General features: G+C 31.4%; 1 protein-coding gene across 1 annotated transcript; it reads right to left on the bottom strand.

The window, feature by feature from the left end:
• Positions 1–12,459: 12,459 nt before the first annotated feature.
• Positions 12,460–13,552, bottom strand: LOC113765412 (basic endochitinase-like). The gene is given in 2 exon segments (XM_027309581.1): positions 12,460–13,318; positions 13,320–13,552. Coding segments are annotated over 2 exon segments (903 nt in total). The 5' UTR covers positions 13,530–13,552; the 3' UTR covers positions 12,460–12,625.
• Between the last annotated feature and the right edge of the window lie 4,519 nt (positions 13,553–18,071).

The raw sequence follows: 18,071 nt of genomic DNA, 5'->3' as shown, positions 1-18,071 counted from the left end.
GATTTCAGTTCCCATCCATCTGTTAGCAGCACATACTCATTAGGATTATATTTGTTAGAAGGCCTACTCTCTCTGGTAGATCTTTTAAACTCATCTTGTGATGGTGGTGGAGTTGGCAGTGTCTCTTATTCAAGTTTATCGGTAGCAGTATCATCACTATCAATATCCTGTCTCTGCTCTGTGTTAGCTTCCTCATGATCAAAATCAACTAATACTAGAACTGTATCTGGATTTGAATTAGCAGGAATATCATATGAAGATCTTGGCTTGTCAATTTTATAAATGTTCTTAATGATTTGATCTTTAAGGAAGACAACATCTCTTTTTCTGATTACCTTCTTTTCAACAACATCATATAGTCTATAGCCAAAATTTTTATGCCTATAATCCAAGAAAATATATTGTTTTGATTTTACATCAAATTTTGACCTCTCATCTATTGGAATATGGACAAATGTTTGACAACAAAAAATTCTCAAGTGTTTAAAGAATACATCTTCTCTTGTCCACATTCTCTCTGGGATATCACCATTCAAAGGAACTGATAGAGAAAGATTAATCAAATCAACTGCAGTCCTCATTGCCTTACCTTAGAATGATTCTGGTAGTTTAACATTAAAGAGCATATATTTGACCCGCTCAGTGATGGATTTGTTTATTCTTTCTGCTACTCTATTCTTTTGAGGAGTCTTTAGTACTATCTTTTTTAATCTGATCCCATAGGACTTGCAATAGCTTTTAAATAGTCACCTATACTTACCAGTATTGTCAACACAAACACACTTTAATTGCTTACCAGTCTCCCTCTCAACTTTGCTCTGAAAGTCTTTAAACACCTCTAAAACCTGATCTTTGGATTTCAAAACAAAATACCAAATTTTTCTAGCAAAATCATCAATAAAAGTTACAAAGTAAATGCCACCACTAAGAAACTTATCTTTCATATGGTAAACATCAATGTGTACCAACTCCAATGGATTTAATTTTCTAGATGGAGAAATATTTTGAAATGTAGCTCTATATTTTTCCCATAAATGTAGTCAACACAATGTTTAAGTGCATTACCTTTAATTTCAGGTAGGAATTGCTTGCGAATAAGTGTCTGAATCTCTTTTTGACTCATGTATTCTAATTGCTTGTGCCAAAAGTCAATGGATGAATTACGAACTGCATTCACTTCTCCCTTGTCTAACTTGACTTGCATCAAGTAGAAGGTACTCTGCTTCTTTTCTCTGACAATAACGAGATTTCCTTTGATGAATTTTCATTTGCCTCCACCTTGCAAGTTATGGTAACCTTCATTATCAAACTTTCCCGTAAAAACAAGATTAAGGTGGATATCAAGAACATGTCGAGCATTTTTCAAGACCAGCCGACACCCGGTATCTATGTCTAGATATATGTCTCCTATGCCAACAACTTTACATGAGATCTCATTTCCCATCCTAACATAGTCAAAATCTTCTTCGATGTAAATTGAGAAGAATTGACAGGTAATATTCATATGACCATCATTACGGAACACAAACATATCATCATGGCCTACCACAATTATTGTAGTCTCTTTATCATCTTTTTTCTTCGTCTTGTCTTTCCTTTTTTTCTCAACTTGTTTCCTTTTCAAGATTCTGCATTCCTTCATATAATGTCCTTTCTTTTTTCAATAAAAGTATGCATCATTTTTTTGCTATTCAGACCTACCTCTGAATTTGTCATTTCTATTGTGGGGTTCTCTACTTTTTCTTTTCTCCCTTCCTTCTTTCTTTTTTATCACCAGGGGTTAGGATTCATTCACAATTCCTTATTCCTTCTTCTTGAGTTCTTCATTCATCACAATCTCTTTTGTTATATTCATGGTCAACATACCATTCAAAACTGAATTATTGACAAAAATCACCATTGTTTCCCAACCATCCATCAATGAAGTGAATAATAACAAAGCTTGCACCTCATCATCCAAGTTCAAATTCAATGTAGTTGTTTGGTTTATCAAGCCGTGAAAATTATTCAGATGTTTAGTCATGTCTTCACCATTTTTTTATCTCATCCAAATAATCTATTTTAGACAAGAGGTTTTATTTAAACCAATCTTTTTTTCATACATATTTTCTAACTTTTTTCACAGTACATCACCTCTAATTTCATTAGTCAAGTGTTGGAAAATACTCTAACCAATCCACTTTCTAATATTACTAATAATTTTTCTGTGCATAACAGCCCACTTTTTATCACTCATAACACTTGATCTACCTTTATCCCCTAGAACAGGTTCAAACGAATCTCTACAATACAAATAGTCTTCTATTCTAAACTTTCAGATCGAATAATTAATTGCATTCAATTATATCATACAACCATTATTCGAATCATCCATTTTAACCAGTATAAATGAGTAGCCTAACCTAACTGCTCTAATATCACTTTGTTGAAAAAGGAATACTGCTGCAAACACACAATATCAAAGTTAATTCAGAACAAATTACTCTTTCCCCAAGTACTGGTTAAAAGAGGAACAAATCAAATTACCAAACATCGATATTGATAAGTATATATTTTACTTGTTTTAAGTGTGTTTTATTATTTAGTTTTGGTGTGTTTTAGTCATGTTTTTAGCTTATTAACTAAGGCTCCGTTTGGATTAGCTGTTTTTGGGTTTGTTTTTCAAAAACACCACTGTAGCATTTTGAATCTGAAAAACAAGTCCGTTTGGATTAGTTGTTTTTGGGGTTGTTTTTCAAAAACTATATGAAAAAGTTTTACTGTAGATTTTTTTGGATTATTTTTAGAGGTATTTTGGAAACATATTTTTGAGTATTTTTAGAATATTATAATTTTTATATTTTTATATAAATATACATTTATGCATTTATAATCATTTATATTTACAAATGTATAGATGTATATTATTATAAATGAATAAATTATAAATGAATATTATATAAATGTATAAATTATAAATTATAATTTTTATATTTTTATATAAATATGCATTTATGCATTTATAATACATTTATAGATATTTATAAATAAATATATTTATATATTCATATAAAAATATATAAATGTATTATATTATATATAATACATAATATAAATATATTTATAAATGTATAACTGTATATTATTATAAATGTATAAATGAATATTATAAATATATTATAAATTATAAGTGTATATTATTATAAATTTATAAATTATAAATGAATATTATAAATGTATAAATTAATATATTATAAATATATATTAATATTATGTAGAAATGCATTAATATAATTCATATAAATGTATACATGTATTAATATTATGTATAAATGTAAAATTAATATTATGTATATTAATATAAATGTATAAATGTATTATATTATATATTATACATAATATAAATGTATATTATAAATAAACATAAATATTTATATATTATGTATAAATGTATAATATATTATACATTATATTATATATAATTTATATAACATATAATATTTATGTAAATATATTATAAATATATATAAATATATTATAAATAAAATAAAATATTTATAATATGTATGTATAAATATATAATATTAGAAATGTATAATATATATAATATTATACATAATTGAAATAAATATATTTATATTAATATAATATATATATAATATACATAATTGAAATATACATATTAAAATATATTAAAATATAATTGAAATATACATATTAAAATACATAGTTAAAATATATAAATTGAAATATACTTATTAAAATATACAAATTAAATATACATAATTGAAATATATTTGGAGTTGTTTTTGATATATTGTTTGGATATGGGTGTTTTTGAAGTTATTTTTGAAATACACATTACTGTAGCATTTGGAATGTGAAAAACAGTTTTTCAAAAACAGGTGCAAAAACACTCAATCCAAACGCAGCCTAAGTTTCTAGTGAAAATATGCATTTTATGATTTAAGTGGTGAAAATTGCATTTTTATGGATTTTAATGGTGAAAACTTCATGTTTTTGTAGGTTTAATGATTCAATCATCAAATGGAGAGAATTGAGAAGATAATTGGATGATTAATAATGGTTTGAAGTGATAAAAAGAAAATATGAAGTGCAAAAGAGGAAATACAATTAAGAACAAAAGAAGAAAAGTTTTTCAGTTTTAATATCTTGTGGTATTTCGGCTATATCTTGAAATACAGGCATTGGATTGAGGTGATTCTGGAATTATTTTGAATCTAAGAGATAGATTTACATTTGATATGAAAACATCGAAATCCAGTTCAGCTGTTTTCATTGTCAAAAAGTCAAAATGTAGAAGTACATGTGCATGGTCGAAAGCTGAAACAGAGCCCTGACCAGTCAATGGTATTTTAGTCATATCTCAGTCTACAAAACTCCAAATTGGATGATTCTTAAGGCATTGGAAAGCTAACTCAAAGGGCTACAACTTTGCACAAGAACTAGTTCGGCCTCCATGATTGAGAAAATAGTGGTTGAAGTGCGCAAAACTCAATACTCGACTATTCAATACGCGAGAAGAAGTCGCGTATTCTCACCTGATTTCTGCAACTTGCTCATCAACTTGCTTTGCTTTCAGACAACTTTTCCAACTCAATTTCACTAGCAATTTCGGTTGTATCTGATTAAGAAAAGGGTAAAAAGTTGGAGAGACAACTCATAGGAGAGTCAAAAAATGACAACTTTAACAACTCTTCTTGACCTTGAATTCCTCTATAAATAAAAACCTTTGGAAACCATTTTGATAACTTTGGAAGGATAGAGAAACTTCACAAAAAATGTAGTCTTCACTAGATTTTCTTAGTTCATTAGTATAGTATAGTATAGTTAGAGTTAGCGTAGTTTGTTCTTCTTGTATTTGTAACTAAACTGTTGCTTTTTTGGGGGCATAAACTAAGAAACATGTTGACCTTGGTTGATCAGTCCTTGGTTTTGATGATTAACAAACCAAAATGTAGATTTGGGCTAATGTTTTTATGTGAGCAATTTGTTAGAACAGATTCTTGTGGCACAAAAGAAGAAGCAAAAACAGGGCACTCATGTGGGACGTCCGAAAGGAAGCTATCGGACGTCCGAAAGGATGAAAAACCACGCATCGGACGCACATCGATCGCATCGGACGTCCGAGAAATTTCGCAAAGATTTGATGACTCTCTGACGACGTTCGGACGCATGGTTCGGACGTCCGACAGGTGGTTTGGACGCAGGGTTCGGACGTTCGACAGGTGGTTCGGACGTCCGACAGGCCAACGGCTAGTTTTGACAGCATTTAATATTTGACCGTTGGAGAGCCTTTTGGAGCCATTTCTCACCTTCTATAAACACCCCAAAGCACAAGAAGACACAGACTTTTGCCAACACAAAATACAAGCTTACAAGTGAGATTTTTGAGTAGAAAGATTCTTTGTTGGTTGTATAAGGGGTTGGGGAAGTTGGGTTGTGAGGTTGCTCAAGTGAAGGTTATTCTCTAGGAGGAGTAAAACCTTGGTGAAGGTGAACCTATCACTTGAAGTGGTAAAACCTTGGTGAAGGTTGCCTCATTTGTATAAAATAGTTCTTATTTGGGTGAGTGATCTTTCAAGTGTAGGTTGTTGAGGGTTAACTAGAATAGTTGTAAAACTCCTTGGCTCAACCAAAGTGTGTTTGGGGTGAGGAAGGAGTGAGCCTTCACTTGTACATCTTGGTTAGCATCGCCATCTATTGAAGAGGCTATTGGATTGATATTTGGTTTGCATTTCTTATCTTTTCTCTTTAATTAAGTTTTCTTTATTGTGCTTAAATTTGATATATCTTTGTGCATCTTGTGAAATTGTTTGTACTCATTGGGTTGCACCGGGCCTTACAATTGGTATCAGAGCTTGGTCTCCTTGAGACTAAGCTCAATCGGCTTGGAGTAAAGATCATGGCAACCATAAAAGTTTCCTTTTTAGAAGGGCAATCTATTGATAGACCACCTATGTTTAATGGTTCTCATTTTAGCATGTGGAAACAAAGAATGATGATTTTCTTACAATCCGTTTATATTGAATTATGGTATGTGGTAGAAGATGGTCCTTATGAAGCTAGAATAGTTGACTCTACCACCAATTTGAGTAGATTAAAGACTAGACAAGAATTGAATGAAAAAGACAAGAGATACCTTTCTTTTGAATGCCAAGGCCATGTGTATATTGTACAATGCATTAGATGTAAATGAATCTAGTAGGATTAAAGGTTGTAAATCAGCTAAAGATATTTGGGATAAATTGTGTGTATTTCATGAAGGTAACCAAGATATTAAAGAACAAAAGAAATCTTTGCTTGTTTCTCAATATGAATTTTTCAAAATGCATCCTCTTGAAAATGTTGATAAGATGTGTAGTAGATTTTGTGACATTATTCAAGATTTTAAATTGCTTGGAAGAGAATATTCTTTGGGTGAGAAAAATAGAAAGATTTTGAATGCCTTGCCAAAAGAATGGGAAAACAAAATAAATGCTATAGAAGAGGCAAAGGATTTAAATTCTATGTCCATTGAATCTCTTGTGGATACCCTAACCTCTTATGAATTAAAGCTGAAATTCAAAGTGCAAGAGGAAGAAAATGCAAGAATGTATAAGAGAGGCATAGCTTTTAAAGCATCTTAAGTGGGGGATAACCCATCCTTCATGGGTAATGAAATCATGGAAGTGGACAATGATATAACTCCTCACATCAAAAGTTTCAAGAAGATCTTCAACAAGAGATGTTCAAGAGGAGATTGCAAAATTACATGGGATGAATGCAATTCAAAAAGAGAAAAAGAAGAGTTGGCCCAAATGGCACTAATGGCCGTTGGAGAAGATGAGGTAAGTTCTTATCACTCTTCTTGTGATGAAGATAATGAAGATGATGATGTGAAAATTCTTATGATTAAAATGCATAAAAGTTTGAGAAAATCTTATGCTAAAAATAAAGATTTGAAAACAAAAATAAATGATTTGTTGGAAGAAAACTCCAAACTTTTTCAAGAAAACAAATGTTTGAGAATGGAAAATGATGATTTAAAAAATCAAAAAAATGTTTTGAAAAGGAAGTTGGAAGAGAAAACAAAGTTTTATGAAAAAATGTTGGAGGAACAGAATTTGTTAAAGAAAAGAATTAATGACTTGAACGAATTTCTCCAAAATGAAAAACAAAAGTTTTCTCAAACAAAAGAAAGCAAATCTTTTCAAGGCACAAATAAGTTTGCTATGATAAGAAGTAAGAAAATTAGTTGCATTAAATCCACCTATGTGCAAAATACTTCTATCATGTGTCACTTTTGTTACAAATTTGGACATATGCAAAATGATTGCTATGTAAAGAAAAATATGAGAAAAGGTATGAAATCCATGTGGATTGCTAGATCATGTTGTATTAACTCCCAAGGACCCTATAAAGAAAGGGTACCAAATGAAATTTCTCATATTTAGGTACATCATGAAGATTTGATCCAAGAAGTGCTATATGGTTGTAAGTACAATTGAAAATTTTGATATTCAATATGGTCTTGATTTGAAAAATAAAGGGGGAGTTTGTTTTTGATTGATGCCAAAAGGGGGAGTAGGATTTATTGAAATTTCTTTGTATGTTGGCACTTTCTAAGGGGGAGCTTTATTTGAACTTATTTGATAAAAGAAATCTTCATTTTGTTTGTCATCATCAAAAAGGGGGAGATTGTTGACCTTGGTTGATCAGTCCTTGGTTTTGATGATTAACAAACCAAAATGTAGATTTGGGCTAATGTTTTTATGTGAGCAATTTGTTAGAACAGATTCTTGTGGCACAAAAGAAGAAGCAAAAACAGGGCACTCATGTGGGACGTCCGAAAGGAAGCTATCGGACGTCCGAAAGGATGAAAAACCACGCATCGGACGCACATCGATCGCATCGGACGTCCGAGAAATTTCGCAAAGATTTGATGACTCTCTGACGACGTTCGGACGCATGGTTCGGACGTCCGACAGGTGGTTTGGACGCAGGGTTCGGACGTTCGACAGGTGGTTCGGACGTCCGACAGGCCAACGGCTAGTTTTGACAGCATTTAATATTTGACCGTTGGAGAGCCTTTTGGAGCCATTTCTCACCTTCTATAAACACCCCAAAGCACAAGAAGACACAAGACTTTTGCCAACACAAAATACAAGCTTACAAGTGAGATTTTTGAGTAGAAAGATTCTTTGTTGGTTGTATAAGGGGTTGGGGAAGTTGGGTTGTGAGGTTGCTCAAGTGAAGGTTATTCTCTAGGAGGAGTAAAACCTTGGTGAAGGTGAACCTATCACTTGAAGTGGTAAAACCTTGGTGAAGGTTGCCTCATTTGTATAAAATAGTTCTTATTTGGGTGAGTGATCTTTCAAGTGTAGGTTGTTGAGGGTTAACTAGAATAGTTGTAAAACTCCTTGGCTCAACCAAAGTGTGTTTGGGGTGAGGAAGGAGTGAGCCTTCACTTGTACATCTTGGTTAGCATCGCCATCTATTGAAGAGGCTATTGGATTGATATTTGGTTTGCATTTCTTATCTTTTCTCTTTAATTAAGTTTTCTTTATTGTGCTTAAATTTGATATATCTTTGTGCATCATTGTGAAATTGTTTGTACTCATTGGGTTGCACCAGGCCTTACAAAACAACACCTTAGTGTTGCAAAAAAAACTTATAAGAGACTTGTATTGAAGGCAGAAAATGAGCTTATGTTCTACATTCATCAACTCACTATTTATAGTGATTACATGAAACAAACTAGCAAAATATCCAACTAACAATTATCCTAAAAATCTCAACAAAATATAATCTTCTACTACTAGCAAATCTTAGCTAATATATTTGTTAACAAACCAACATAATCTTTGGTTAACAAATATCCTTATTCTTATAATAACTAAATTATTTTGATATCAAACATAATCTAGCAAAATATGTAAAAAAAAGTTGCATATCCCAACACTCATCCTTGCCACTTTTGCTGCAGATTTTGAATTGTCTTCTCAAATCTTTGAATCTTGTTTTGGAGAGACTTTTGTAATAAATTCTGCAATTGATGATTAGCCTTGCAATGAACTTTTTCCTTTGGATTTTTATGCAAGCTAAATATTAGTCTTGCAACAAACCACTTCTTTTGTCTTCTCATGCCAAACTCCACATAAAAGATGATTTTTTTTTAATGTTTTCAAATAACCTTCTCATAGGTTTAAAGTGGAACATCCTTTGACGATATTTGAACCTATACAGAAAATATAAAATTCTGCATGGTTCTTCATTTTGTCATCACTATCAAAATCTGTAGACTCAAAAATAAAAATGTTATAATCTTGATAAATATCAGGAATCAATTTGATATTTCCTGACTTATCAATGATCTCCTCTTGAATTTTTTCAGGATTTGAATTCTTGATTTCATCATCATGTTCCACTGTAGAATTGTCAAAATCTGACCAATTTATAGTGAAACTTCTCCTTTTTATTTTAATTGAGAATAATTTATTCTCAATCAAATCATTAGCCATTATCTTTGTGAAAACGGCATAAAAAACTAATATGTGAATGCTGGCCTTGGATCTCTGTCTGACTGCAACTCTGTAGTCTCTAATTTGTGTATCTATCAGCTCTTCAAATGCTGATGAAACAAAATTCGTCTCCACCATATCCCGTAGATCATTGACTACCAAATAAGTCCAAAATTTTATGGTACAAATTTGGTAAGTTTCACCACTAAAAGTTGAAACATTTGACAAAAAGTTCTTTCCTGTCATGGCTTTGAACTTATAAAGGATCCTCACCAATGCATCACTCTAAAAAAAAAAGACTCGGGCCTTAGATATAGGCTCTGATACCACTTTGTTGATTTTTTGGGGGCATAAACTAATAAACAACACCTTAGTATTGCAAAAAAAACTTATAAAAAACTTGTATTGAAGGTGAAAAATGAGATTATGTTCTACATTCATCAACTCACTATTTATAGTGATTACATGAAACAAACTAGCAAAATATCCAACTAACAATTATCCTAAAAATCTCAACAAAATATAATCTTCTACTACTAGCAAATCTTAGCTAATATATTTGTTAACAAACCAACATGATCTTTGGTTAACAAATATCCTTATTCTTATAATAACTAAATTATTTTGATATCAAACATAATCTAGCAAAATATGTAGAAAAAGTTGCATATCCCAACATAAACTTAGATGAAGTTGACGCTAAAGATGGAGAGCATGGAGCTCAAGTGACATGGGTGACATTTTTCCTATCACTTTATTTCTTGAATTGCATCTTATGTTTAGTTATAATACAAGTATAGATCTTTCTTTCATTTTCTTCATGTTTAGTTAAAGTTTATACCTAGAGTTATGGATAAACTTTCTACATCTTATTTATGATGTTTATTTAGTTATTTGATGATATTATTTTGAGTAAGTTATTTATTACTTTTACTTATCTAATCATAATTAATCGGCCATTAGTTGTGATTATCTAAAAGTGTTAAGTTTACAATGAGAATTGGAGTTTAACACTAGTTCAAGAAAGTGATAAATCTAGGGAGTACACTCACGAGAATAGAGGTGCATCTATGTGGTTTTAGTGACTTGTTTCATGTAATTTCATAAAAGAAATGATCTTGTAATTAATTTATAACCATGAGAATAGGTATGATTTAGTTACAAGTATAGTTGATTCACAACGAGAGTAAGTTTCACATACATTAGGAAATTATGTCATAACTAGCCAAGATAATAGCATTCAATTAACCGGTAATCTCATTTGCAAGAGTAGTAAGGAATTCCATATCTCTAGAAGTTTTCTAGTGTTATTTTCATTAATTTTACATTTATGGTAGTCTAGATAATAAAGGAATTCGAAAAATACCGATAATTATCACTCTTCCCTGTGGGACCGACTCTTAGTACTCTATACTTGCTCACAATTCGTATACCTGCGATAAATCGCGTGTGGGGTATTTAGGAATTATAAATGTAAAACTTGATTGTGGATAAACTAATTGTTATATGTATACCCCGTGCACGTCAGATATCAACAGTAATAATAAAATATAGAAAAATAAAACACATAAGACACCAAGATTTTTAATGTGAAAAATCCAAATTGAAAAAATTACGAGATCTAGTCTAGTCAAAAAAATTTTCACTATCACAGTAATGGAAATACACAGGTTTACCCGAAACATTCAAATGACAATAGGTGTGTTTGGATTACAAGATTTTTTTTTTTAAAAAAAATTAATTTTGTTTTGCTTACATCATACACACAATTTTCAACCATCTTTTTATTTCACATATATCACATCACAAAAAATGATATAGTAATTATTTTAAATAAATATTTCAAATATCCTCCTATCCAAACAAACTCAATAACATTACCAATAGCAACCAAGTGAAATTGCTACAAATTCATTCCTCAAAAATTACAATTATCAAAAAAGTAAGTTTGAAAGGATATTACCAAACGAAAAGAAAGTTCAAAATCCAAGTCAGTAGATGGGTAGAGATTGACAAGAGAATTGCATGGATAAAATTTCATCTCAATTGAAATTCAAATCACCATCCAATTTTTCTCTGTCCAACTGATTTTTTTCCAATTCACTTTTTTCTCTCTCTTCGTTTCTTTTCAAGGTTGGCGGCTGGAACAATGCTTTCTTCTTATTTCTAAAATGCAACCCCGGGCTGAATCATCAAGTCATGATGACTTGGTTTCCCTCCTTGATTTGGTCAAACTTGACCAAGTTAATTTAATGTGTGGGCCTAAGTTGTAACTTAATCCATCAAATAGGCCAGACCACAAGCCCAACAATTATTACTACCTTATGTATATTACTTTGAATTATGTAGTTTTTTGTACGAGAAAGGCAGTAATGTAAATATTCATAATTGGTGACATAGTGAAAAATCAATAATTAATTTGTATATGTATATATGTGTGTGTCTATATATATATATTAATAATAGATTGTAACATAGGCGTATAAATCATTAGGCATAAGAATAAACAACAACAATGTTATGTATGCAGAAAAGTAAATAAGAGTAAAATTTTGTTAAAAAATAAAATCCAAAATAAAAAATTTGATACCAAATTTGGAATTTGGATTTTAAACAAAATTGAATCCAATCAAGTTTACTAAGATCGATTGACCAAATTCAATTTGATTCAACATGAAATTCTGTTAGCCATATCGCTGCTCACCCCTATCCAGATTTTTTTTTCCCAAAAATATATTATTTTTATTGCTCAACAAAACCCCAATACAGAGAGTTCGTGGAAGCCAATCACAATCTACCGACAGCGGATAGGAGGAGTCCTAATCCTGTAGGACCTGTACTAACTGCACACGCAAAAAAGGACGCTCCCCGGAATCAAGTCGAATAGCTTATCCAGATGTTAATAAGCTCTAGTTCTTTATTGACATGCTTAAACAAAAATAATAGACTATAAAAGTACAAGGACAATTATTGTTGTATCATTGATAATAAAGTTTTTTTAGTGATTAGATAAATAACATGCTCACAGCAGAAGTAGTAATAACATGGTGGCTTCATTATTAGGCCACATTACTCTTCTGGATTTTTTATTTAGTAATAACATGGTGGCTTGGATAGTAAACTTAAACACTGCCCTTCACAGCAGAACTGTAGCCATTCTGTTCATCATTGTATCGATCGTAAAGCATGATCCCACCATATTTTGATGACCTTTTCACAAATGGCAGGACCTCTGATATTAGAACTTGCTTTGGAACATAACCATTTCCAGCAGCCGCCGTTGAAGCTGGAAGTCCAACAAAAAACTGATTTGCTTTTATGGATGAAGTCCATTTGTTCCATGAGTTTTTGAAGTTGTTGGGACTGCTAGAAGTGTACTCACAAGGAGGATTATTGTAAAACTGGATCCACACGTAGTCGAAGAGTCCGGTGCTAAGTGCGGAATTGAGGCTCCGATCAGGAAATGGACATTGTGGTGCTGCAGTTAAGTACACTTTTTTGCCTTGTTTGCTGTAATCAGACAATGCTCTTGCCAGAGTAGCATAATAGGATTGGCCTTGCTCATGTTCAATATCGAAGTCAATGCCATCCAAAACAGCATCACCTAGTGGTCTTGAATTTGATTTGCCCCCTAAAAAGTTGTTCCACAGATAATTTGCTACTTGCCTGGCGTCATTATCTGATGATAAAGAATAGCTTCCAGCGCCACCGCCAATCGAGAGCATGACCTTAATTCCTTGGCTTTGACACTGGCGGATGCTGTTGCTTAATTTTTGACAGCCCCCAGATGAAGGGTCACAGTGACCGGCCAGCTAAGTTCAGTTTAGGAGTTTGCCCATTGCCAAAAGTTGGGAGGAAGGCTATGTTAACAATCTTGTATAATCCAGAGGAACATGTATCACTCAAGGTGCCTTCCCTTGCATTTTGGCCCCAATAGACCACAATGATTCCACATTCTGAAATCAAGACGAGAGAAAAGATTATAGAGACTATTAAAGCAATTGAACAGACCTTGAGACTCATCATTTGGTGGAATATGGTTTGTGAAGTCCGCGATGAACCAAGGGACTAAGGTTTGCGCTCATTTGGGTGGTTGGACGAATTTGGCCCTCTGTTAAATTTTCAACTTTACACTGTATTACACTATGTATTATAGGATTGTGAAAAATCTAGAGCAAGTGCATCCTAATACATAGGTAATATGATGTGACGGCGGCTAGCTATTTAATTTGACAGCATTTCGACTGACAATTCTTGGTCAATGTTTGTGATTGTAGGGTGAAATTAATAAGGGCGATTAATTTGATTTGAAATTGGATGGATGTACTAATTTTTTTTAAAAAAAAAACTTTGAAATGATTTGATTAGTTTTAATCTGTTATTTTAGTGTATATATATATATATGTATATATATTGCATTGGTGTATACATTATCCCATTCAATTATGATGGATAATTGTTGAAGCTCATGATCCATCTCTTGTCCTCTGTGGTTGCACCTTGGCTTGCAAAAGACAGTTAAAACTTTTAAAATTCAAATGAAAAGCTGAGATCAGCCTGAGTTCGGCTCAGCCAATCTCGATCGTCAAAAAATCCTCTACGATTGTAGAGATTTGGATCCTAGGTGCAGTTACTTACGATGTGTCAAATGTGGATCCGTATTTGGTCGTTGCCAAAAGTTGAAAGGAAGGCCAATTATTATTTGTTTACAATCTCATGCGGTCCAAATGCAGAAGTATCCCTTAAACTGCCTCCCGCCCTAGTCAATTTCCCCCTAGTCTTGGCCACAGTACCCCACAACTCTTCCAGATTCTGATTTCAGAATCAAGGAAATGACAAAGAAAAGTAGTGAAAGTGTTTGCTTCCGTTTGAAGCTTATCTTTGGTTGAAACAGCTTTGTATTTAGGCTGCATTGTCTAACTAAGGAATTAGGAAAACCAAAAAAGTTGGCACTTTACCTGCAAGACGCTTGACTAGAATGTTGGAAAAATAAAAAAGTTGGGGGTTGCCTAACCAAGATGTGGTCATGGTTTCTCATTATGACTAGCTGAAGATGGTAGGAAGACTTTGACCATTCTTACCGTAGGCAGCCCCTCAGAGCATGACACGTGTATTTGTAAAATGAGAAACTCACGGACCGTTTTGTTGCAGTGGTAACACCCGTGGAGATAAACCAAACAAAACGTATACGGATGCAGCCTTTTTTCCCCTCCAATTCCTCCGTTCACTGTGCATTGTTTCCCCACTGCTTTATTACATTTAAAAAATTGTGAAACTATAATTTTCTAATAAAATTAATAATAACATACCAACAATATATATTTATCCCAAATATCACATTTTGTTTGGATAGTACGAAAAAAAAAGACTAATTAACGAAAATACGATCTCGAAAAATTTTTAATTCACAGTCACAATATGTGAATTCGTGATAAATACAAAAAAGTATGGCACTTTGATCATATAATGAAGGAAAGCCATAAAGAACAGGCCATTTACAGGAAAAGTTTCATTAATAAAAATACCAACTCTTCACGGCTTTCTTATCAGTCCTCCAACGTATGAGCAAAGTGCCAATAATTAAATTAGTAATTTTTTCGATTTATACATAATTAAATTTTTTTTTTTTTTGCATTTTCACAAAAAAAAATTTTAATTATGTATCAGAAAGCACAAAAGTCAAATTGATTGGTCTAAAAGGGAAAAGAATAACAGATATGTATAGTACTTGTATTTCACATTCGAAATGCTACAGTGCTATTTTTGAAAAACACCCCCAAAAACATCTAATTCAAACGAAACCAATTTTCATTATTTAAAATACCAAATCTGTGAATGTGTTTTAACTGTTATCCATTGATATCCTAAAGTATCATTTTCCCATCAAATACCAGCTCTTTAACACCCATTTTTCCATAAACAAATTTATTTATCGGATAAAATAAAAATATACCTGTTTTCCAATAAATAGCTATTTCCAAGAAATAACTGGTGTTTTATTGAAAAACGGGTTTATTTTTATTTTATCCAATAAATAAATTTGTTTATGAAAAAATGGGTACTTTGTTCTGATAATAGAGAAAAGCCATAAAGAGCTGGTGTTTTATGGAAAAAAAGGTACTCTGTTCTTATAATAGAGGAAAGCCATAAAGAGCTGGTGTTTTATTGGAAAACAAGTATATTTTCATTTTATCCGATAAATAAATTTGTTTATGGAAAAATGGGTATTAAAGAGCTGGTATTTGATGGAAAAATGATACTTTAGGATACCAATGGATAACAGTTAAAACACATTCACAGATTTGATATTTTAAATCACAGTCTTCATTATTTAAAATACCAAATCTGTGAATGTATTTTAACTGTTATCCATTGGTATTCTTTTTTATCAAATATTAGCTCTTTAACATCCATTTTCCCATAAACAAATTTATTTATCGGATAAAATAAAAATAAATCCGTTTTTCAAAAAAACACCAGCTCTTTATGGCTTTTCTCTATTATAAGAACAGAGTACCCATTTTCCCATAAAATGCTAGCTCTTTATGACTTTTTTCTATTATAAGAACAGAGTACCCATTTTTCCATAAATAAATTTATTTATCGGATAAAATAAAAATAAACCCGTTTTTCAATAAAACACCAGCTATTTCTTAGAAATAGTTATTTATTGAAAAATGGGTATATTTTTATTTTATCCAATAAATAAATTTATTTATGAAAAAATGGGTGTTAAAGAGCTGGTATTTGATGGAAAAATGATATTTTAGGAAACCAATGGATAACAGTTAAAACACATTCACAGATTTGGTATTTAAAATAAGGGAAAATCATTCAAAACGTCCCTCACATTTTACAAAATAACTTTTTTCGTCCCTCGCTTTTAAAAATGTAATTTTACATGTCTTACAAATTCACATTGGTCAAATTTGATCCCTACTTAGGTTTCCAACTGGTTTTTTATTCGAATTCACCACGTGCCTTGCACATGATCATATTTTAAGGGCAAATTTGTCAAATCAAATTTTATATAATTCGATTCATAATCCCTCACATTTCATAAAATAAATTTTTTCGTTCTTCACATTTTTCAAAATGAATTTTTTCATCTTTTATTGATCATGTATGTGAATAATTTTTTTTAAATCCATGTATATATTTATTTGATTTCACCTGAACAGTACGAATAGCATGTGAAATCAAATAGAGATATATTACACACTATTTGTATTGCCAAGTGAAATCAAATAGATATATACATGAATTTAAAAAAATTGTTAGTTTTTCACTTATATTCATTTTCTTTTACTCGAAATTTGAAAATAAAGAAGACATTTAATCCTAAATATTATAGAGTGTTTATATCGAATTAAATTTGGATAGAAAAAGTAAACAAAAGAAAAGTATGACAAAAAGAAATAAGTGATTATCACTTTCAAATTTTAACACAATCACAAGGCAAATAATTCAACTGTTGTTCTTAAAAGTGTCGAGTAGAAATTTCAGATTTAAACTGAAATTTGTTAGTACAATTATAGAATTCGAGTTAGGACCCATTAATTAGATGACCTTATTATACAACTCAATAAATAAATTATTACCAAAAAAGAAATGTCACAAATATTGAATAAGTTCAAATGGTGAAATCATATAAATATATACATGGGTTTCAAACAAAATTATTAGTTTAAAACCCCTATATATATCTATTGAATAGCATGTGTCTAACTACGATTAGCATGTTTAGATGAAATCTAATAGAGATAAATTACATGTTATTCATACTGTTCAAGTAAAATCAAATAGACATATAGTGGGTTTATAGAAAAAAAACTATTCGTATACATGATCAATGAGGGATGAAAAAATTCATTTTAAAAAATATGAGGGATGGAAAAATTCATTTTTTGAAATGTGAGGAACGAAGCAACTCATTTTGTAAAATGTAAGGGACAAAAAAATTCATTTTGTGAAATGATAGGGTGTTAATTGTTAGTTATTATATTGTTAATTTTCCCCTTTATCCTTGCCAAATATTGTTTTAATTATTAATATTTACTTATATTTGGTATTGGACTCAATTTCAGGAAGTGAAACAGAAAACTACAAAAATGAGGGACTTTTTGGAGATAATTGGGATTTCAAACAACCGGGCCCACATGGTGCTACAAAGAGATTGCATTTCCTTTGCTGATTAGGAGATTGGAGTCCTACGGACAATAGGAAACTAAAAGCAAGGAATTCGGTAGAGCCCCACTTTTGGTTTGATTCTCAATTCCAGCGGGGACCACAGGGATAAGAAGCTTTAGTCATTGTTGGCTTTAAAAAGGAGACAAACGTACAGAGAACTCTTATCAATCAATAGTTTTAGTTTAGGCTTTTAGCATAGTTTTAGATTTCTTTTCTTAGCTCTTTCGCATGGTTGTTCTCCATTAATGGAGGACTAACCTCTTAATTCTAGTCAAGGGGACAACTGAAGACTTGGTTCAACAATTACTGTGAGATCGAAATTATTTTAATCGCTTCCTCATTTATTGGTATTTATGTGTTTCCTGTCTTTAATTGTTA

Source organism: Coffea eugenioides, chromosome 3, assembly GCF_003713205.1.
Source record: "Coffea eugenioides isolate CCC68of chromosome 3, Ceug_1.0, whole genome shotgun sequence".
Taxonomy (NCBI): Eukaryota; Viridiplantae; Streptophyta; class Magnoliopsida; order Gentianales; family Rubiaceae; genus Coffea; species Coffea eugenioides.
The sequence above is the reverse complement of the archived record's forward strand: the minus strand, read 5'-3'. Positions and strand labels throughout refer to the sequence as shown.